Source organism: Mastomys coucha, chromosome X (assembly GCF_008632895.1).
Source record: "Mastomys coucha isolate ucsf_1 chromosome X, UCSF_Mcou_1, whole genome shotgun sequence".
NCBI classification, from domain to species: domain Eukaryota; kingdom Metazoa; phylum Chordata; class Mammalia; order Rodentia; family Muridae; genus Mastomys; species Mastomys coucha.
Window position 1 is genome coordinate 94,864,596 of NC_045030.1, and position 21,778 is coordinate 94,886,373.

Genomic DNA, 21,778 nt, shown 5'->3' on the forward strand with positions numbered 1-21,778 from the left:
GTGCTGAGCCTACAGGTGTGGACTACACCTGGCTAGGCCTGCTATTTTTGGAGCTGTCTTCTGAATTGGAGACCGTTGGCTTGGAAGTATGTTAAAGGTTTAATCCCCAGCTGGTTACCCTACTGAACAGTGGTAGACCGATGAAGAGATGGGACCTGGCAGGAATGGGAAGAAGCTAAGTTACTGGGGGGATGTTATCAAAGGAGGGCTATTGGGACCCTAGTCCCTTCCTGTTTTGCTTTCTTTCCCAAGTGCCATGAGCTGAACAGACCTTTCCTGTCACACAGTCCTGCCACAGTGCACTGTGTCTCCAAGGCCTGAAAGGACAGTGCCAACAAACCTGGCCTGAAAACTCTGCACCAAAATAACTATTTCCTTCTTATAAGTTGACCAATTCTGGCATTTTGTCACAGTAAATGGTAAACTCATTAATACAGAGACCAGGCTAATGTTATAATGTGATCATCGCCAATTTATGCCTAAAGAAGGGTGTGTCAAGTTGCTTGAAATGATGAAAACAGTTTTAAAATTCTTACACATTCAAATATAATACACATTGAATATATATTTGCTGAATTAGTTTTTCAGGTTGTTTTTAATAACAATTTTAGCCACGTGATGGATATTCAATCAGATCCTAGCAGGGCGTGGTGGTGCTCACCTTTGATCCCAGCACTGGGGAGGCAAAGGCAGGTGGATCTCTGTGAGTTTGAGGCCATCTGGGTCTACAGAGCAAGATCCAGGGCAACCAGGGCTATGTAGAGATATCCCCTCTTAATCCCCCGCACTCCAGATCCTGGAAGATGCTGTCAGCTAAATCAACAAACTGTAAGGATGAAAAAGAGGTAGACAGGCAGGGCTGGAGAGATGGCCATTGGTAAAGAGCACTTACTACGCTTGCAGATTTGGTGCCAACTTCCACATGGCATCTAACAACTCTAATTCTAGTCCCTGGGAATCCTATGCACTCTTCTGGCCTTTGCAGTTACTGTACACACGCACTGGACAGACATAACATGCAAGCAAAACACCCATCTGTGAGTTTGAGGCCATCCTGGTTTACAGAGAGAGAGTTCCAGGGTAGCAGGGCTGTTACACAGAGAAACTCTGTCTTGAAAACAAACAAACAAACAAACAAACCCCCAAACAACCCAACCCAACACAACAACAACAACAACAAAACCCAGAACGGAACAACTGAAAAAACAAAAATTAAAAAAAAATCTTAAAAAAAGAAGAAAAGAAGAAGGCCCGCTTTCTCGCTAGCAGGGCGTGCAATTTGAACGTTTGAAGCAACAAACTTCCCGATTGGCGCGAGCTAGAGTAGGCGAAGCGAAGACTGAGCCCGACCACAGACTTGTCGGAGTGGCGAACACTATCTGGAGCGGCCACCCAGCGGTCTGGGCCCAGGACTGCACTTACTAAGCCTTCAAAGTTGTCCAAGCAGAAATCTGGCTCAGATCTCCCGAACACGTTTCCCGAAATCTGGCCGAGGACTCCTCCAGCGGCTCCAGTCAGAAAGGCCATCGTCTTGAAGAAGATCAGAGATCGTAGCTCATGCAGTAGAGGTCCCACACACTTCACAGGAGTCCTAAGATCTCTTATTTTGGAAAAAGAAAGCAACCCTCCGCTCACAGTACCCACTAAAGAGGACCTCTTCAAGACTTGTGGTGTTTCTGGTACTTCCTCCAGCACCCCCGTGCTGTACACTCAGAAACTTGAGTCTAACTCTGGAGAAGCGGATTTGTACACCAGAGACTTGGAAATGTCTCAGAAAGTCAGGCGGTCATACAGTCGGCTACGGAGCCTCGGTTGTGCCTCAACCTCTACCTGGGCTGCCGATCCTTCTTTGGCTTTGAGGGACCTGAAGATTTGCCTGGAGTCTCACCTGTTGTGTGTTCAAAATTAATTGAGACCCCAAAGGTACCTGGTTCCGGATAGAACGCTCCTTGGAATCTTTCCCCCAGTTATGAAAGAGAAACAAAAGAAGAAGGTTCCCAAGATCCGGAAATCAGAGCTGGATAAGTGGGCTACGACCTTGAACGCTGAATTTGAGGCTGCTGAACAGTTCGATTTTCTGATTGAATGAGATGAACTGGATGCCAGTCATTGAAGGGATGACCTGGCTGGTTCTCCCCTCTTCCTGTACATATTGCCCTTTGAGTAGAGCAGGATATATGGGGTCCTCTTCACTAGCCTTGTTACCCAGAAAGGTGTTGCCGGCCCCTTGTTATACTGTGTCTCGTTACCCTGGACTTTCTACCTCTACGGTGTTGGTGATAAGAAGCCACTTCTGCTCTGAGCCAGAACCGTCAGAAACAGGTTTAGCCATGGGCTGTGTCTGCTGTTGCATCCAGCCACCAACCAGTAAAGAGGTTTTCTGTTCTGCTTTGGTTCTGTAGAGTTGAGAGCTCTCAAAGGCCAGGGAGACAGTTAAATGCTTAAGGGAGGATCTGGACATTGAGTCTGTGGAGTCCAGGATATGAAAGAAGGAGGGAGGCATACTTTGTTTTTAACACAGGGACTTATGTAGCAATTGGTCCCTGTCTGTGCTCTGCTGTTGACATTGGTGAATTTGCTGCTTACAGCCAAGTGGGTACACTTGATAGTGTGGGCCTCAGATGCATCAAATAGTCTCTGCTTTGACCTCTTTCCTCACCCAAATCTGTTTCTTTAAATAGAAGCTGCGTGGCCTCAGCTCTGGGCATCATGTCACCTCATCTCTTACCTGCTAGATAGCTGGAGCACTGATGGCAGCTTTTGCTGTGAGCTTAAAACTATTGTTCTCACGTGAGACCATTCTTGGGGGGTTGCTGGGAACAAAACTGGATGTATCATGGTATCTGGGGTTCCTTCTTGCCTACCACCTCCTCTCAATCATGGTAAAAGCTATGGTTTAAAGGCCATTGGACATCCAACATTTACAAGTTCATGGGAATAGGAGCTGTGGGGAATGGAAACTCAAGTAAGCACATGTTATACCAGGATGGCTTTAGTGGAACACTCCTGCAGGATTTGTCCTCACCGATTCCTATGGACCTCAAGCTGGAGCATGCTGAATTGCTACCACCACTATCTGCCTTTGAGGAACTAATGTTCAGCCTAAGGGAAAGGTGGCTTAATTTCAAATAAACTTTTTAGAAGTTTCTAAAAAGAAGAAGAAAAAGAAGGAGGAGGAAAAGGAAGAGGAGGAGGAGGAGGAGGAGGAGGAGGAGGGGGCTAGAGACAGGGCTTAGAGGTTAAGAGCATTTGCTCTTCACAATTGCCTGTAACCCCAGTTCCAGGGAACCGACTCCCTTTTCTGGCCTCCACAGGCACTACATATAAGTACTGCACATATATAAATGGAGGCAAAACATCCATACACATAAAATAAAAAATTAAAAAAAAAAAGCTGGGCATGGTGGTGTGTACCTTCGATCCCAGCACTTGGGAAACAGAGGTAAAGGCAGAAGCAGGAGGATTTCTGAGTTCAAGGCTCGTCTGTTCTACAGAGTGAGTTTCAGGCCACCTGAGGCAACACAGAGAAACCCTGCCTTGAAAAGCCAATACATAAACAAATAATCAAAGACACACATAAATTTTAAAAAGAGGTAGGCAAGGAACCTCTAGATGAAAAAGAAGTGAAGGTATCATGTTCGTGGCTGTATGCTTAGGTGATGACACAAGAAAACAAAGGGGCGATTGCTGTAAAAGGAGCCAGCAGGCTCACTCTGAGGAGAGGTGACAAGAAGGCAGGTGGTGGCTGGACTGGTCAGTCAAGGTTCTTCTGACGCAGTAGTAATTATTGAGGTGTCTTCTCCAGTAGCCTGCTCTTGCCTTAGGGGTAGGACAGGGTGACCTTTGGCCATTCAGCCTGCTCTTGCCTGATGCTCTGACGTGAAGCATGCTTTGGAGAGAAGTGGAGGGTGGGGCATGAGCTCTGGAGGAGCAGGGCCTGTAGAAAACCTAATGTAACAGCAACACTGCCCAGACCCTTGGTAGACAGGACTTGTGACTGTGGAGGGCAAGTGTGAAGCTTTCCAAGTGTTGGGATTAAAAGGCACACACCGTCATGCCCAGCATGCATATATATTTTAAAATAAAAGTTTTTTTCATAGTTCTTTATTTTTACATTTCTGTGTATGAGTGTTTTGCCTGCTTGCACGTCTATATATCACATGTCTATAGTGCCTTCAGCAGTCAGAAGAGGGTGTGAGACCATCTCTCCCAACTGGCATGACAGACATTTGTGAGCTGCTATGTGGGTACTGGGAATTAAGCTCAGGTCCTCCAGAAGAGCAGTCAGGGCTCGTAACCACTATGTCATCTCTAAAATAAAAGTTTTAAAATAAGATGTATGTAGATATACAGAGATGGCTCAATGGTTAAAGAAACTTTTCAAAATTTAGACTCCTTAGGTTTATGATTTTTGTCTTCCTTAGAAGTTTCTGGAGCCATCTGATTGGCCCATTTTGACTTCTTTTTCCAGGTCTGTTCCATGGCTCCTATTCTGAGATTTTTCCTATTATCTTAGGCATTTCTTTTACCTCTCTTGTACACCCTGATTCTTGGATCCCAAGTTCATCTTTCTTTCTTTTTTTTAAAGATTTATTTATTATATTATAAATAAGTACACTGTAGCTGTCTTCAGACGCACCAGAAGAGGACATCAGATCTCATTATGGGTGATTGTCAGCCACCATGTGGTTGCTGGGATTTGAACTCAGGACCTTTGGCAGAGCAGTCCGCGCTCTTACCCGCTGAGCCATCTCACCAGCCCCAAGTTCATCTTTCTTTTGCTTTGCTGTCGGTAAAAACATATCTTCTAGGGTTGCTTGAGAAAAGCAAATGGGAGGTAAAATTGCGCTAATCTTACACAACTGGAGAAAAACCACAACCTTATTCTATTTTCCCTCAAATGAAGAGATCTGGCTTGCTTTGGAAATCAAGGTAAAATTTTTCTTTTCTTTTTTTCCTTTTTTTTTTTTTTTTTTGGTTTTTCGAGACAGGGTTTCTCTGTGTAGCCCTGAGCCCTGGCTGTCCTGGAACTCACTCTGTAGACCAGGCTGGCCTCAAACTCAGAAATCCACCTGCCTCTACCTCCCAAGTGCTGGGATTAAATATGTGCGCCACCACTACCCAGCCCAATTTTTTTCATTGGATTTTAAAGACATCATCACTTTGTTGTCTTGTAGCTTGCTGCTTTGCAGGCGAGAAGGCTGACCCTGAGCCTTCATGTGGGATTATTTTCTCCTTTCTGGAAATGTGCAAGACTGTTTTGGTCTGTAGCAGGCTAAAATATTACACAACACTTTCTGGTTGTTCTTTTAAAAATCCAAGTCCCACTTGGTAGCTTACATTGAATTAAAATTTGCAGTCCTTCTGCCTCAACCTCCCAAGTTCGGGGATTACAGGTTTGAGCCACCATTGTATCACTAGAAAATTTGCAGTTTTTATTGCTCTGTATGGAGTTCTTTCTTATTTTGAAATTGTGAAAATTTTTTTACACTAAAAAAAAATATTTTGTGGCCTGGAGAGGTGGCTCAGCGGTTAAGAGCACTGATTGCTCTTCCAAAGGTCCTGAGTTCAAATCCCAGCAACCACATGGTGGCTCACAACCATCTGTAACGAGATCTGACACCCTTTTCTGGCATGTCTCAAGACAGCTACAGTGTATTTACATACAATAAATAAATAAATCAATAAATCTTTAAAAAATTATTTTGTGTTTAGGTGTGTTGGTGTATGCACACCACAGCTCATGTACGGAAATCAAAAGACAACTCATGGGAGTTCTACCATGTGGATCCTGGGATTTGAACTCAGGCCATCAGACACCAGACAGCACGCACCTCCACCCACTGAACTATCTCATCAGCTGCCCTTGGTAGAGGGTAGAGTTGTTGTTCCTCCTCCTCTTCTACTTTAGTGGTACCTTGTTTTCCAGCCTCGAAATTTTGCCCTCTGAAGGCAAAATGTCTATCCTTATGCTCACAGGCAGGAGGGCCAAAGTTAGTTGACTCAGGATGGTTATATTACTTCCCCAGCAAGGATGTACTGAGTACTCCAAACTAGGTGGTTTAGAATAACAGAAAGGAGCCAAGCATGCTTGTGACTGTGTAAGATCCCAGCACCAGGAAGCTGAGCCAGGAGGACTGTGAGTTCCAGGCCAGTCTGGGCTAGCCAGCGAGAGGCCCTATCTCAAACATGAACAACAACAACAGCAGCAACAAGAACAACAATAACAACTGGAACAGCAGCAGCAACATCAGGAACAACCCCTCAACAAAACAAAACAAAACACAAAACACACCAGAATAGATATTGTGTTAGTTCAAGAGGCTAGAAATACAAGATGGAGGTACCTGTGGGTCTGGCGCTCCCTAGGTAGATTGAGATATATGATCACAATTCAACTGCTACTAGTGGAAAGGGGATTTGGCATTCTTAATTCCTCTTCCTCTTCCTCCTCCTCTTCTTCCTCCTCCTCCTGTTGCTGCTACTGCTCTTCCTCTTCTCCCAGCATATGGAGGGGCTGACTCAGGAAGATCATGAGATCATAAGTTTGAGGCTAGCATGGGCTAGTTCTAGGATTGCCTGTGTTATGGTTTGTATATGCTTAGGCCGGGGACTGTCACTATTAGGAGGTGTGGCCTTGTTGGAGTAGGTGTGTCACTGTGGGCATAGGCTTTAATATCCTAGTAGTAGCTTCTTGGAAGTGAGTATTCTGCTAGCAGCCTTCAGATGAAGATGTAGAACTCTCAGCTCCTTCTGCATCATGCCTGCCTGCATGCTGCCATGCTCCCACCTTGATGATAATGGACTGAACCTCTGAGCCTGTAAGCCAGTCACAATTAAATGTTGTCCTTTCTAAGAGTTGCCTTGCAGCTGGGCAGTGGTGGTACATGCCTTTAATCTAGCACTTGAGAGGCAGAGGCAGGCAGATTTCTGAGTTTGAGTCCAGCCTGGTCTACAGAGTGAGTTCCAGGACAGCCAGGGCTACACAGAGAAACCCTGTCTTGAAAAATAATAATAATAGTAAAAAAAGAGTTGCCTTGGTCATGGTGTCTGTTCAAAGCAGTAAAACCCTAACTAAGACAGAAATTGGTACCAGGAGTCAGGTATTACTGTGATAGGCCTGACCATGCTTTTGCTTGGAAGAAGGTGGGTTTGGGGACTTTAGATTTGGAAAGCTATGGAATGTTTTAAGTGGGGCTTAATGGGTTATTCTAATAGGAAAATGGAAGACTTTGTTACTGAGAGTGGTTTGAATTGTGCAGACCTGGCCCAAGAGGTTTCAGTAGGGAAGAACTTAAGTATATGCCCTAGAGACTGTTTTTGTAGTATTTTGGTGAAAAACATGGCTGCTTTTTGCCCTTGTCTGAACAGTCTGCCTGAGGCTAAGGTGAAGAGACTCAGATTAATTGCACTGACAAAGGAAGTCTCAGAAATGCCCATCATTAGACTTCGTTCTCTGGTTAAGTTTCATGAAGGACGTTTTGAACACACATAGCAATCTTAGAAAGGAAGTAGAATGGAGCTGAATCCTGTGTTCTAGGAGATAGATTTAGGGAGTAGGCCTTTGGGGCAAGATCCTACCCAGCTAAGGTTAGAACTAGGCATGGTGGCACTCACTTTTAATCCCTGGAGATAAAGCCAAACAGATCTCTGAGTTCAAGGCCAGCCTGGGACAGAGCACATTCTAGCTGAAGAAAGGCTTAAGTACAGGTGTGGTGGTGGTACACACCCTTTATCCCAGCACTGATAAAGTTGAAAAGGCAGGGGAGGGGGTTATGTTCCAGCTCCATCAAGTAGCAGAACTCAGCAGTTTTGGCCATTTGGTTCTTGCTTTTGAGTCAAGAACAGAAGGGACTACTGGGACAATTGATGCTGGTTAGCTGGAGCTCAGAAATTAGTGGTGATTAAGAAGAGACCAGCATCACTGAGGTGAAATCTTCTGGGAAGTGTTTTCTGAGAGCACAATGAAGCTGTGTTCCAGAGATAGCCAAGGTTGTACCTCATGCTGCAGCTGTGCTTGGTAAGGTGTAAGAGTCATCCTGGTGGTACTGGTTTTGAAGGCATAAAGAGGTCATGAAGAACAGCTGAGGCCTGGTACTGTGAGAGGCCATGGAAGGCCATTGGTGAAGGTGCAGCCCCAGTTGCAGTAGACAGCCCAGGACTGAAGGGGTCATGCAAAGGAGTTGAGGCTAGGTACCATGAAGAAAGCCAATGAGAGGGTATTGGTGAAGCCTATGTTATGGTTTGTATATTCTCGGCCTAGGGAGTGGTACTATTAGGAGGTGTGGCCCTGTTCCAGTAGGTGTGGCCTTGTTGGAGTAGGTGTGTCACTGTGATTGTGGGCTTTAAGAACCTCATCCTAGCTACCTAGAAGTCAGTCTTCTGTTAGCAGCCTTCAGATGAAGATGTAGAACTCTCAGCTCCTCTCTGCACCATGCCTGCCTGGGTGCTCCTATGTTTTTGCCTTGATGATAATGGACTGAACCTCTAAACCTGTAAGCCAGCCCCAATTAAATGTTGTCCTTTATAAGAGTTGCCTTGGTCATGGTGTCTGTTCACAGCAGTAAAACCCTGAGACAGCCTGGGTTGCCCAATGGGATCCTGTCTCAAAAAAAAAAAAATCCAATCATTTTGTTATGTCTAAGCCAATTTGTATTTTATTTACTTAACAAGCTATCACATAACCATTAAAATTATTCATTGAATGAACTAAAGTAGTTTTTGAGATGGGGTCTCTCTTTGTAGTTCTGGCTATATTGGCTGTCACTGTTAGACCAGGGTGGCCTCAAACTCCCAGAAATCCACCTACCTTGGCCTCATTAGTGCTGGCATTAAAAGCATGTGCCACTATGCCCAACAAATATTAAGTGGAAGTTTAAAACTGTATGTTACCTATGTTTACAACCACTTGAAAAATGTATGAGCAATATCAGGGAAGTATAAAGGAAAAGTACATTGATATTATATCAAACCCTAGTCAGAATGGCTATTTAAAGAAAACAAACAAACAAACAAACAGGGCCAGTGAGATGACTCAGAGGTTAAAAATACTTGTCATGCAAGCTTGACAACATGAATTTGATCTCCAGAACCACTGGTGAAACAAGAAAACTGATGCCTAAAAGGCGTCCTCTAACCTCCCAGCATGGAAAGTGTGTGACATGCACATGTGCTTGCACACAGACACACAGACACACAGACACACAGACACACAGACACAGACACACACAGACACACACACACACACACACACACACACACACACACACACACACACACACAATTTAAAAGACCCCAGGTCTCGCAATAAATGGACGACAGAGTTTTTTTTTAAAAGAAAACAAACAAACAAACAAACAAACAAAATAACTTAAGTATGTGAGGATGTGGGGAGGGGGTGAAGAACCCTTATATCCTGTTGGTGGAAATGTAAATTCAGCCACTCTGGAAACCATTATGGAGGGTTCCCATAAAACTAAATGCAAAGCTGGCATATTATTCAAGTATACCACTTCTGGGTAGAACTCAAAATATCAATATACACCAGTGAAACACGTATAACCATGTTTTGTCATAGTTCTATTCACAATAGCTGTGCTAAAGAACCTGTCTAGATGCCGATAAATGAATAAAGAAATGTAGTATATAAATACAATGGAGTTTCACTCTGCTAAAAAGAACAACTGGCATCCTGCTTGGCAGAAAAAGACATGAATGCTAGTCATCCCACCACAGTTGAATAATCCAACCAATGGGAACAGGATAAGTGTACCACTAAGACATGTTCCTAAGGAAGTCCCCTGTCCGTAAATCCTGATTGGTGGGATAACTTTGGCATAAGTATTTGTGGTTTTGAAGCTCAAAACTCTGCACCATTCTGGCTCAGGGTCACAGTTCAGCTCTCTCATCTGTTCTGCAGCCCTGATCGATCAGTAGCAGCCCGAATACAATGAATTTTTGTCATTTGCTTAAATGCTTACGAAAACGAATGTTTGACGATGCAGTCAGCTCCAGAGTCTGTGCTGCTGTCCCTGACTGGTCAGTTTTTGTTCCCTAAATCAAATAAAGATCTTGCTTTGCTAGACTCTTCTGACTGCTTGGGTTATTTTGGATTCTTGGACCCTAACAATCCGTGCCATGCCTGAGTAGCTTAATGACCAGCCGGTGTATTTTAAATCCTAAGCAAAATAAAAAAATTCCATTTTAAAAGTTCAATAAATAACTACATTTTCTTTAGCCCTCATAGTCTCTGGTAATGTTTGATAAGATTCAGTAGCTTGGATCACAAAAGAAATAAAAAATTTGCTCTTATCAGGAAGGCAAATTCCTGATAAGATTTGTCAATTCAAATGAAATGGAGAAATATTACTCAGAACAGTCTTTTTTCTTTATGGAAAATTTATTGCAACCCTCCAGCTACACATTACTTTTTCTTTTCAACGTCTTGCTCTGCAGCTCCCTTGACCCTTTTTGCTCGGATGCCAAAGAGCCGGGCATTGGCACGGGCCTTTCGGAGGGAGACTGGCAAAGGCCTTGAAGTTTTTCTCTTTTTCTGTGACGACGCTGGCCTTTTCCTTTTTGTACTCGTTCAGAACAGGCATCACAGGCCCTGCCAGCTGGGTGGCCAGTTTAAGTTCTTCAGCAGAACTGTCTGTCTCCCTTCTTTGGGGCAGAAGGCTTCCTGGGGAAAGTGTGAGCTTGGAGCGCTACTCCTTCAGGCGCTGCGCGTTGGCCTGCAGCGGTTCAGTGGATTTGTTTCTCCTCCTTGGGTCCACAGAGATACCGATGGTGCGAGCCATTTTCTTGTGGCTACCAGCCACCCTGAGTTCCTCCAGGCTGGAGCCCCTGCCAGCCCGGACTTTGACATGGTTCCTAACTGTAGGGCAATCACCTCACAATGGGCCTGATGGGATCAGATGCAGGACAAGGGGCAATGCGGGGCGCTTTCGCCTGCCGAGCCTTGGGTCTGTGGATCTTGCGTGCCCGCTGCTTGAACCAAGTGTCCACTTGCCACTGCCAATCCTTGTGGAAGTGGGGCTTCAGGATCACGCCATTCAGGCTGGTGCCATGGCTGCCTAAGGCCACGAGGGAGAGGAGTTCGGCCGGTGAAGCCAAAACAGTCTTTATATTTGAAAAATGTCCAAAGCAGATGCTATATTCTGACCTAGGTGCTTAGAGTGTGTAATAATGATTAGGGACACTTCCATCCTGTCTACTGTCGCAGCGGCACTATTATCATTTTATTGTAATTCAGAATAAGTTGTTCCAAAGCCATTACTTAAAACCAACACGCAGCTAAGCAGACGTAATGGGGGCCGACTAAAGTGTGCATGCTTCAGTGCTTCTTAGAAAGGTGAACAAAATACTCGTGGAAATATGGAGTCAAAGTGTGGAGCAGAGACTGAAGGGAAGGCCATCCAGAGACTGCCCCACCTGGGGATCCATCCCATGTACAGTCACCAAACCTGGAACTATATTCGGGCTGCTACTGATCGATCAGGGCTGCAGAACAGATGAGAGAGCTGAACTGTGACCCTGAGCCAGAATGGTGTAGAGTCTTTGAGCTTCAAAACCACAAATATCTATGCCAAGTTATTGTGGATGCGAGGAAGTGCTTGCTGATGGGAGTCTGATATGGCTGTCTCCTAAGAGGCTCTGCCTGAGTCTGACAAATACAGAGGTGGATGCTCGCAGCCAACCACTGGACTCAGGTTGGGGTTCCTGATGGAGAGTTGGAGAAGAGACTGAAGAAGCTGAGGGGGTTGCAGCCCCATGGGGGGAACAACAGCGTCAACAGGACAGCCCCCCTCCAGCTCTGGGGGACTGAACCACCAACCAAAGAGTACACATGGAGGGACCCATGGTTCCAGCTGCATATGTGGCAGAGGATGCCCTCGTTGGTCATCAATGGGAGGAAGAGGCCCTTGGGCCTGTGAAGGCTCTATTCCCCAGTGTAGGGGAATGCCAGGGCAGGGAAGATGAGAGTGGGTGGGTGGATAGGGGAGCATCCTCATGGAGGCAGGGGGATAGGATAGGGGGTTTCCGGAGGGTAGACCTGGAAAGGGGATAACATTTGAAATGTAAATAAATAAAATACCCAATAAAAGAAAAATAGAATAGCCCTTCATCCTATGAACTCAAATATTCATGCTTAGCATGGCCTAGTCAATTTTTTTTTAATGAAAAAAATCAATATTGAATCAAATGCTTTGGGATTAATTTTCTTCTCATTTCTTTGTTTGTTGTGTATGAGTACACTGTGGCTGTCTTCAGACACACCAGAAGAGGGCATCAGATCCCATTACAGATGGTTATGAGCCACCATGTGGTTGCTGAGATTTGAACTCAGGACCTCTGGAAGAGCAGCCAGTGCTCTTAACCACTGAGCCATCTCTTCAGCCCTTCTCATTTCTTGAACAAAATTGTTTATTGCTAGTTCCAGGAAGTAATGAACTCAGGTTAAAAACCTTTCCCACCTACAGTAATGCAAAAGAGCTCACAAAAACATAATGCAACCAATTAAGAAAGTATACTAAAGACTTCTTTGTAGTTGATTGCTCTTTATTTATAGACAGATAACAATACTGTCAGACCACTTTTCTCTTGGTCAATTAGTATTTCAAAATAATGAAGAATGTTTCACATAGAGGTCTTGATACCAAGCAAATAATTCTCTTTCTTCACTTTCCAGGTCGGTCTCTATCAGTTCCTCAACTTTCAAAATTTCAAAAGACGGAGTGTAGAAGATGACCTTCTTCTTTATGTGTGTTCTGCTTGCTGGTGGTTCCTAGGTGGAATTACAAATGAATGTAGAGTGTCTCATACTTGGCTTTTGCTACTTTGTATTTTATTTTCTATTTATTTTTTATTTTTATTTTTTTTTGGTTTTTCGAGACAGGGTTTCTCTGTATAGCCCTAGCTGTCCTGGAACTCACTCTGTAGACCAGGCTGGCCTCGAACTCAGAAATCCGCCTGCCTCTGCCTCCCAAGTGCTGGGATTAAAGGCGTGCGCCACCACTGCCCGGTCTATTTTCTATTTTTACTTAACTTCACCCTCCAAAAATTTATAGCAGAATTAAGAATATTTTTAATATATTTATCTAATGTGTGTGATTTATCTACTGTGTGTGTGTGTGTGTGTGTATGTGTGTGAAAATGTGTAATTGCCATGGCACAAGTGTGATGGTCAGAGACAAACTTTTTGGGAGTTGGTTTTCTCTTTCTATGGTGTGGAGTTTGGGATCAAATTGTGTGTGTGTGTGTGTGTGTGTGTGTGTGTGTGTGAAAATGTGTAATTGCCATGGCACAAGTGTGATGGTCAGAGACAAACTTTTTGAGAGTTGGTTCTTTCTTTCTATGGTGTGGAGTTTGGGATCAAACTCAGGCCATAAGGTTTGTCAGCAACCGCCTCTGCTTGCTGAGAATCTCAGCGGCCCAGCAGAATATTTTCAAATTACAAAGTAGTGTATCAAAACATGTTCATTATAAATATCCCTAAAGCGTGGAAGAATAGAGGCAGAGTTTACAAAGCATAGCTTTCTGTGGATAACTAGAAGTTCATAGCTCTAGCTACTCAGGAGGCCAAAGCAAGACTATCACTTGAGTCCAGAAGGAGAGGGCATCTTGGGTAATGCAGAAAAGACCTCATGTCTCAAGTAGGAATATAACTGAGTGAGGTTCTGCTTTAGTTTTGAGCACACACACACCAGGTGGCTGTCATTCTGAGAAAAGCACTAGCAGTGGTGTGCTGGATTGAATATGTGGAACAAGCACCCCCCACTCTGCTAGCTTGTGCTGAAGTGGAAGCCAAACAGCAGTTTCTTTATTTTATTTTATTTTATTTTATTTTATTTATTTATTATATGTAAGTACACTGTAGCTGTCTTTAGACTCTCCAGAAGAGGGCGTCAGATCTCATTATGGATGGTTGTGAGCCACCATGTGGTTGCTGGGATTTGAACTCAGGCTCTTTGGAAGAGCAGTCAGTGCTCTTAACCGCTGAGCCATCTCACCAGCCCCAAACAGCAGTTTCTTAATAGAATATCTACCAATATTGTGTAAGAATTCTGTTCTTTAAAAACGTTTTAACCTTCATTTTAATTTTATGTTTATGGCTGTTTGGTCTGCATGTATATCTGTGCACCATGTGCACCTTGGAGGCCAGAATAGGATGTCAGATCCCCTGGGACTGGAGTCAAAGATAGCGGTGAGCCACAGTGTGGGTGCAGGAATTGAATCAGACTCCTCCCTCTGGAGGAGGCCAGTGCTCCTGAGCACTCAGCCATCTCTTCAGGCCACTTTCGCCACCTTCTCCCCCCTTTTTTTTGACACAAGGTTTTGCTCTGCAACTCAGGTTGGCTTTGAACTTAATAATATAATCCAGCTTGCCTGGAACTCATGATCTTCTTGCCTCTGCCTTCTTAGTACTTGAAAGTGTGTGCTACCATGCTGGATGCTTAAGAACCAAAAATGCAGCTGGGTGTGGTGGTGGCACATACTTTTTTTTTTAACCTTTAAAAGATTTATTTTCTATCAAAATGCAAAATGAAAACTGCAGAGGACTGTGGCTGGCAAGCTGGCAAAAAGGGAGATCTCAGAGACTCCTTCACCCTCTACCTTCCTCTCCTTCCTATCTCCCTCTCTCAGAAAGAAGAGGGTAAATATAAAAGAGTAACACCAGAACACATTTCCTGGGTCGTGTGGGAAAGAGAAGGATGAGGAGGAAGTCAATGCTATACCAAATTACTCATCCATCAGAGGCCACCTGGAATGTCGAAGGTTCCCAAAGATGGTAAACAATGGCGATGTAAGCAGGGACCGGAATTAACATCCAGTAGTAACAGCCTTCTCAACTCAAAGAACAAGCTGAAATTTAAATACCATCGTCTCGATCAGCAGGATTCCAGTCAAAATCATCTTCTCTATCCTGTTTCCAACCACAGACCCCAAGATCAAAGCTGCAGTCAACTGAGAGGTTTAAGTCTTTGTGCTGCAGTTTGGAATTTAGCTCTTCTCTTGGGATGTAGACCAGATCCAAATCCTCTGCTTCATTTACCTTAGGGGAGAACACGTCCCCTCGGAGGAAGGGTTTGTTTTTGTTCCACCTCGTTCCTCGGTGCTTTCTCTCCTTTCTCTTCTTCAAGCCTCTCTCTCTTTCTTTCTTCCTTCCTTTTTCATTCTCCATCAGAGTTTTTGCCCCTGGAAACGCCCTCCTCAGAGCTTGTAAGGCAAGTTGACCTTAGGAACGCCTGTAGTGGTGGCTCTTGGGGTGACGACTTTAAGCTTCACTTTTTTCTTCATGGTGCACTTGTGAGCCAGTAACTTCTTGATTCGGTATTTGAAGGTCCCTGTGAGTATTTTCTTCACAGAATGTTCAGGGATCACTTGACATGCTAGCCAACCTAATTGGTCCTTTTGCATGTTCTCCACTCTGACCCTGTGAGAGCATTTTCCGCTTCTGCTAGCTACCGTTTTGGTCACTGTCCCAGGTAAGGCCCTGATAGTGCTTGGTGGCACACACTTTTAATCTCAGCACTCAGGAGGCAGAAGCAGGTGGATCTCTGTGAATTCAAAGCCAGCCTTAGGGATATATAGTGAAACCTGTGTAAAAACACATTGATAATAATAGTAATAATGATGATGACGACGACGACGATGACGATGATGATGATGGTGATGATGATAATAATAATAATAATGATAAAAGATGGATGTTAGCAGGGTGAAATTAGCTTCATACTACTCAGATATAGTATGCCAAAAGTGTTTCAGCTTTGAACTTGTATTTCCTTGTGCAAAAAACATAACTTATAGGCAAGCAGTTTTGAAAACTGTCCATAATAACGAAGGAGAATTCACTGCTTGTTAGACTTGCAGTTACCTTGGAGTGAGCCTTTTCTTCTTTAGTTTCCATATAGGCTTTTTTCATTTTTTCAACCCTCTTCTGTGCTTGCTTGGATCGACGACCCAGATGTTTCATTTTCCCTTGCTGTTCCCAGGGCTGGTAAAAGGGACGGACAGTTGTAATGGGTGGATACCTGGAAGACATTTGTATTAGAGACAGAAAAAAAACCCCACAAAATAAGATTTAAACACGAGGCAAATTGTAAACTGTAATGCATTGTCTAGCATACTAGTATGTGGAGCAGCACTGAATGCCACTTTTTAGTAACATGTTCCAGCCTTCCTGGACAACACTATGGAGTAGCCACTTGAAAAAAAATTGAGACAGGGTCTCACTATGTTTTGTAGGCTGGCCTCAATCTCACAGAGGCAAGCCTCCAGCATGATTTTTTTTGTTGTTATTTTATTTATTTACATTTCAAATGTTATCTCCTTTCCCGGTTTCCCCTCTGTAACCCCCCTATCCCATCTCCTCTTACCCTGCTTCTATGAGGGTGCTTCCCCACCCACCTACCCACTCCTGCCTCACCACCCTAGCATTCCTCTACACTGGGGCTTGATGGCCTTCACAGGACCAAGGGCCTCTCCTCCCATTGATGCCAGATAAGGCCATGCTCTGCTATACATATGCAGCTGGAGCCATGGGTCTCTCCGTGTGTACTCTTTGGTTGGTGGTTTAGTCCCTGGGAGCTCTGAGAGTACTAGTTAGTTCTTTTTGCTGTTCCTCCTAAGGGGCTGTAAATCCTTCAGCTCCTTCAGTCCTTCCCCTAACTCCTCCATTGGGGTCCCCATACTCAGTCTGATGGTTGGCTGTGAGCATCTGCATCTGTATCTGGGAGAGCCTTTCAGGGGATAGTCATACCAGACTTCTGTTAGCAAGCGGTTCTTGGCATCAGCAATAGTACTTGGGTTTGGTGTCCAGCATATTTTTTAACACCATAACTAACATCGGAATTTACATTTCATAACAGCTGAGAAAGCAAGCTTCTTTTAAAAAAATCTTTTAAAAAACTTTTTGAGAAAAGATCTCTACATAACCCTGGATGTCCTAGAACTCAGTCTGTAGATCAGGCTGGCCTTGAATTCACAGAGATCTGCTTGTCTCTGAGTCCTGAGTCCTGGGATTCAAGGCTTGTGCCACCACTGCCTGGCTCACCTTCCTGGCTTTTTACATGGGCTTCAACTCTAGTTCTCATGCTTGTGGAATCATCACTTTGTCCACTGAGCCATCTCTCCAGTCTAGTGAAAGCTATTTTATTAAATCAGTATTAGGATCCGATATAGCTCGTATCGTGCACCCAGTCCCTTAGGCTTTACTATCACAGGACAGATCAGTCCAATATCCAACTGCCAGCATCTGTATCATTCATTCATCCTTAGAACTCTTTTTCAGAACAGGACTCCATGTGCAGAGAAGGTTAAAAGCATCCAAGAATACTACCCCTGATCGCCAACACTTAACCAGTGTCTGCTGGGTATTAGTGTATCCAGTGGAATAACTTTTGAGTTGCATGCTATACACTGGCTCTAAAACTCTCAGGAAGGACGAAGGTCTAGGTAGTTCCAGTGGTAACCAGCTTGCTAATACACAAAGGTTTCCTACCTTTCTATTTTACTGGCCTACCCCTCAGTGGGTCCTGGAATCACCTCCCGAATAAACTGCTCCAACTCAATTCCTGGTTTGCTTCTGGGCTAGGGCTTTAACTAAACATGCTCTTATGAAAATATTTTTCTTCTTCAGTTGATTTAAAAATTAGTTACTGTTTGGCTCCTAAATGACTCATTCTTGGATAGCCAGTAACATGAATCCAAATAGCAGGCAGCCAAGGTTATATACAGAAGTAAGGAAAATGACATCATTTATTTGACCTTGGTGGTAATACGGTTAAGTTCTATACTCAATGCTCATATGCATGAGTTAGAGAAAATCTATTTTATGATGATAGACTATGCCTTGGACCAGTATCTGTTTGGAAAGTGAATATCCTTTTCTGTAAAGTAAAGGAGTTAAATTATGTTGCTGAGTCAGCACCTTTCATCTCCAATCTTGAGACTCGTCAGTATGTTTACCAGTGCCTTCTTTATGGCCTAAAGGAATATTTCTCATTGCGAGCATATGTGTGGAAATGTATTACCAACAAGTTCTCTTCAGCCTTATCACCACTTTCTTTTTCTTAAGAAAGCCAGCTTCATTTCTAGACAAGATGGGCTGGGTGAGTCTTAGTAATGGAAATTAAAAGGAATCTAATTGGAGCAATCACATTCTGTCCCTGTCATTTCAGATCCTAATACAACATACAAAATTTGCTTTCCAAAATACAAATTGGTTTGCTTGCCATTGGTAAAGAAGGAAATAATGCCACCATATGCGATTGATTCTAGGCAACAGGAGCCAGGCGAGTGAGGGTATGATTAAGGCTTTCAATGGAAAGGAAAAAACCTTCAGCTCCGCACTGAATGGGCAATGAGAGAAGCCCTTTTGGCTGTATTTATGAAAACAAAAATATGAACAGTTACACACAGACCTCTCTCCCCAGAGAGGCACACTCTGCTGTGTCCACCACTTCCTCAGTTAGGCTGTCTCTTACTTCTTGCCAGGTTACGCTGCCTCTTGATAGGCAGCCATGCTGGTCTGAGGCTTCTCTTCCATTTTTGTGTCTACCACCTACTCGAGTTAAAAAGTGGCCAGCAGGTCCCCTTTACTACTCTACTATTTTTACGTATGTCAGGGCAGCCTCTTGTCACCCTGAGGTGCCAGTCTGGTGGTACAAATTATCACCTCAGTACCTTTTTGTTAGTATTCTACATGCAAAGTTGCATATGTTTGGGACAATCTTCCCCAGTTTAAGTTTTCCCGTATGCCTTATGATCATCTTTAGTGGACTGTGTATCAGAATGGGAACATTTTCAGCAATGCTTTTAGGGTTGTAACCTCAAGAAAAATGGTCTTTTTACCTAACTTTAGAAACAATATCTAGCTGGTGCAGACGCATCTCTTCTGTTTGTGGTTTCTGCAACAAATACTTCTTTTCTTTTTGTAAACGGTCTGAGATTACTCCAGACTCTGCATAATCAATTATGTCATACATCAGCATTGTCTTGGGAATGCTTCTGAGAGTTAGTCTTCGCCAGTAGTTATTCTTGCCACCAAAAGATGCAGGGGTATCATCTGTAAGACTGCAGTACTATATGAAAAAAAAATGCACAGTGATCAGTTGTTGGTATTCACCTCCAAACTCTATCAACATCTCTCTCTCATTGACTTTCATTTCAACTAGACATTTCTGTTATCTGTGTTCATCTTAACTCCCTTACTGGAAGGCAGGACCCAGACCAATGTAGTTTCAGTTCACACAGCATCACACTCATTAAATGTTTATCTAAGCATAAACACTGGCACACACGCTATTTTACAAATGATGAGTTAATCTCTGGTGCTAAGTGGAGAACTTCATTATCTTTACTTGTAATATTTGTAGCAATCTTACTTTACTTTTTTCCAATTTAAAATATCAAGTAAGCAATTTAAACACACAGTTTGTATATTCAATTTAACATTATAAATGTGTGTTGGAGAGATACAGATAGGGGATGAGGAGCTATGGTGCTAGGCAGGAGGACTTTAGGGTCCACTACATACTCTCAAACTTTTGTATGCACCAACTTTCATGTGCACTCGAATGCACACATACAAACATGCACACTTACCCCATTTTGTCATGCTGAATGTCAGTTGCCACCATTTTGTTGAGTAGTACCAGTCTCTTAACAAGAGACAGACAATTTCAGTTCTCACAGTTATCTGCAAGCCTTTGACTAAAGCACAGACCCTGCAGTTAGATCTTAAATTCATAGCCTACGACATTAGTGACACATGGGCAGTCATATTTAGGGACAAGTCATGTCGTATCTGTAAAAAATCTGTCAGTGCTTGGTCACTCTAAACCCCTTAATGAGTTCACATACAGACAACAGTAGTTGTGTGGCTTTGTCTCATGGTGATAAACCCATGTGACATATTTTTAATAAGTGATACTCAAAAGAGGCAATCTGGGGCTGGGGAGATGGCTCAGCAGTTAAGAATACATTCTGCTCTTGCAGAAGACCTGAGCTAGGTTCATCATACTCATGGCAGTTGGCTCACAACCACCTGGAACTCCAGGCTCAGGGGGTCCACTGCAGACTTCTGGCCTCTGTGGACACCTTCCCATCCCATATATGCATACAATCTTACATCATGCACATGACTAAAATAAAAATAAATCTTTTTTTTTTTTTTTAAAGGCAACCTTGTCTAGCAAAAGTACCAAACATGAAACCTCTGGAAGTGAAATTGGAACCCAATGTGAAGTGAGTTGTAGAGGAAGCACCGCAGGGCCGTGAAAGGCTGCCACTGTTCAAGAGACTGCAACTGTGTAGCTAGAGGGACTTGGTGAAGGTGAACTTACTAACTTAAGTGGCTGTGACAAGAAGAATGAAGTGACGCTGGCAGAAAAGTCTAACATATTCTGCATCATATCAAACGTGAAGACTAAAATGCCAGCAAATGATTTAAACTTAGGGGTGTGACAGCTGTTGAAGGTGCGGCAAGACAGTTCTCTATTGCTACTTACAGGTGAACAGAAAGCAAATATTCTTCTAAGTGCTCTTCTGGTGACTGAGGGTGGAACCCAGGGTCTTGTGAGTTTTAGGCTAGTGCTCTACCCTTCAACCTTTAAAGTTTCTTTTCTAATTTGATATAGTCTTGTTAAGTTTCCTAGGTTGGCTTTGCAGTTATTCTGTACCTCAGCAAGCTTTGAACTTGGATCCTTTGAACTTTGATCCTTCTCAGCTTCCTAAACATCTAAGATTATAGGTCTGAGCTTCCTAAGAGGTTTCATATCACTCTTGATTTTGTTTTTGTTCTCCGTGGCTTTTCTTTGTTTTGACTATGCTAAGGATCGAACTCAAGGTACTGTACCATCAAACTACACTTGTGAGTCTGCTATACTCACAGCTTTATTGAGATTTCACATACAGATACTTCCCCCACTTAAAGTGTCCAACTTATTGGTTTTTAGTGGTTTCCCAGTTGATTAGTTTTTACAAAGAAATAAAACTTTCACTCTCAGTGTTTCTAAATGTTTTAAATAATACTGCGTTAAATGTTATAAGTTATTTTAAGTGAGCCTTTAATAATTTGTTTTTATTTGGGCTTTGAGACTGGATCTTGATATGTAACTCAGGGCTGCTTAGAAGCTCACTGTGTAACCAAGCCTGCCCTCAAACTTGAAATCCTCTTTGTTTCAACTTTCTGAGTGCTGAGTTTACATCAAATGCCAGCATATCCAGCTGTTTTTAATGCACCAACCAGTTTTCTCCACCGATCATTAAGCTGGTTTTGTATGTGTCTTGGGACATAGCTTAGGGGTTGAGTGCTTGTCTATCATGCAAGGGAGCCTGGGTTCAAGATCCAGTGCTGAAAAACTACCTCTGGTTGCAGGAGAAAGAAATAATAATAATAATAATAATAATAATAATAATAATAATAATAGTAAATGGCACTATGTCATATGTCAAACTGCAGTACCCAAATGAAGAAGGTACAGTCACATATATTATTATTACATTAGGAATCAGATTATTAACAACTTCCATTTCTTCATTAATTGCCTTTATGGGCATTAATGCCCCAGTTCAGCATTGCTCTGCCCAGCTATGCAAACCAGAAATTCAGGAATCATTCCAGACAGATTTCTTTAGCTTCTCTCCCTGTCTATCACCCAGGCCCATTGTCCTTGCATCTGTAGACACACAGCCTTAAACTGAACCACCATTTCCCCTGGACTATCAAGAGCCTTTGAACAGAGCTCTCATTGCTTTCTAATACTTTCCT

General features: G+C 43.3%; 1 protein-coding gene and 2 pseudogenes across 1 annotated transcript in view; 1 reads left to right on the top strand and 2 right to left on the bottom strand.

Annotated features, from left to right (window-relative positions):
• The window catches only part of LOC116088109, a 5,502-nt pseudogene extending 3,413 nt beyond the window's left edge, over positions 1 to 2,089 (top strand).
• An 8,297-nt stretch (positions 2,090 to 10,386) lies between these two features.
• Positions 10,387 to 11,275, bottom strand: LOC116088157 (annotated as a pseudogene).
• A 1,265-nt stretch (positions 11,276 to 12,540) lies between these two features.
• Positions 12,541 to 21,778, bottom strand: part of CXHXorf58 (chromosome X CXorf58 homolog) — a 29,042-nt gene continuing 19,804 nt past the window's right edge. Inside the window, exons 8-10 of the mRNA XM_031365041.1 lie at positions 18,859 to 19,088; positions 15,881 to 16,037; positions 12,541 to 12,787 (exon numbers count right to left, since the gene is read on the bottom strand). Of these exons, the coding sequence (XP_031220901.1) occupies positions 12,620 to 12,787; positions 15,881 to 16,037; positions 18,859 to 19,088 (555 nt within the window). The 3' untranslated portion in view covers positions 12,541 to 12,619. The remainder of the gene's footprint in view (positions 12,788 to 15,880; positions 16,038 to 18,858; positions 19,089 to 21,778) is intronic.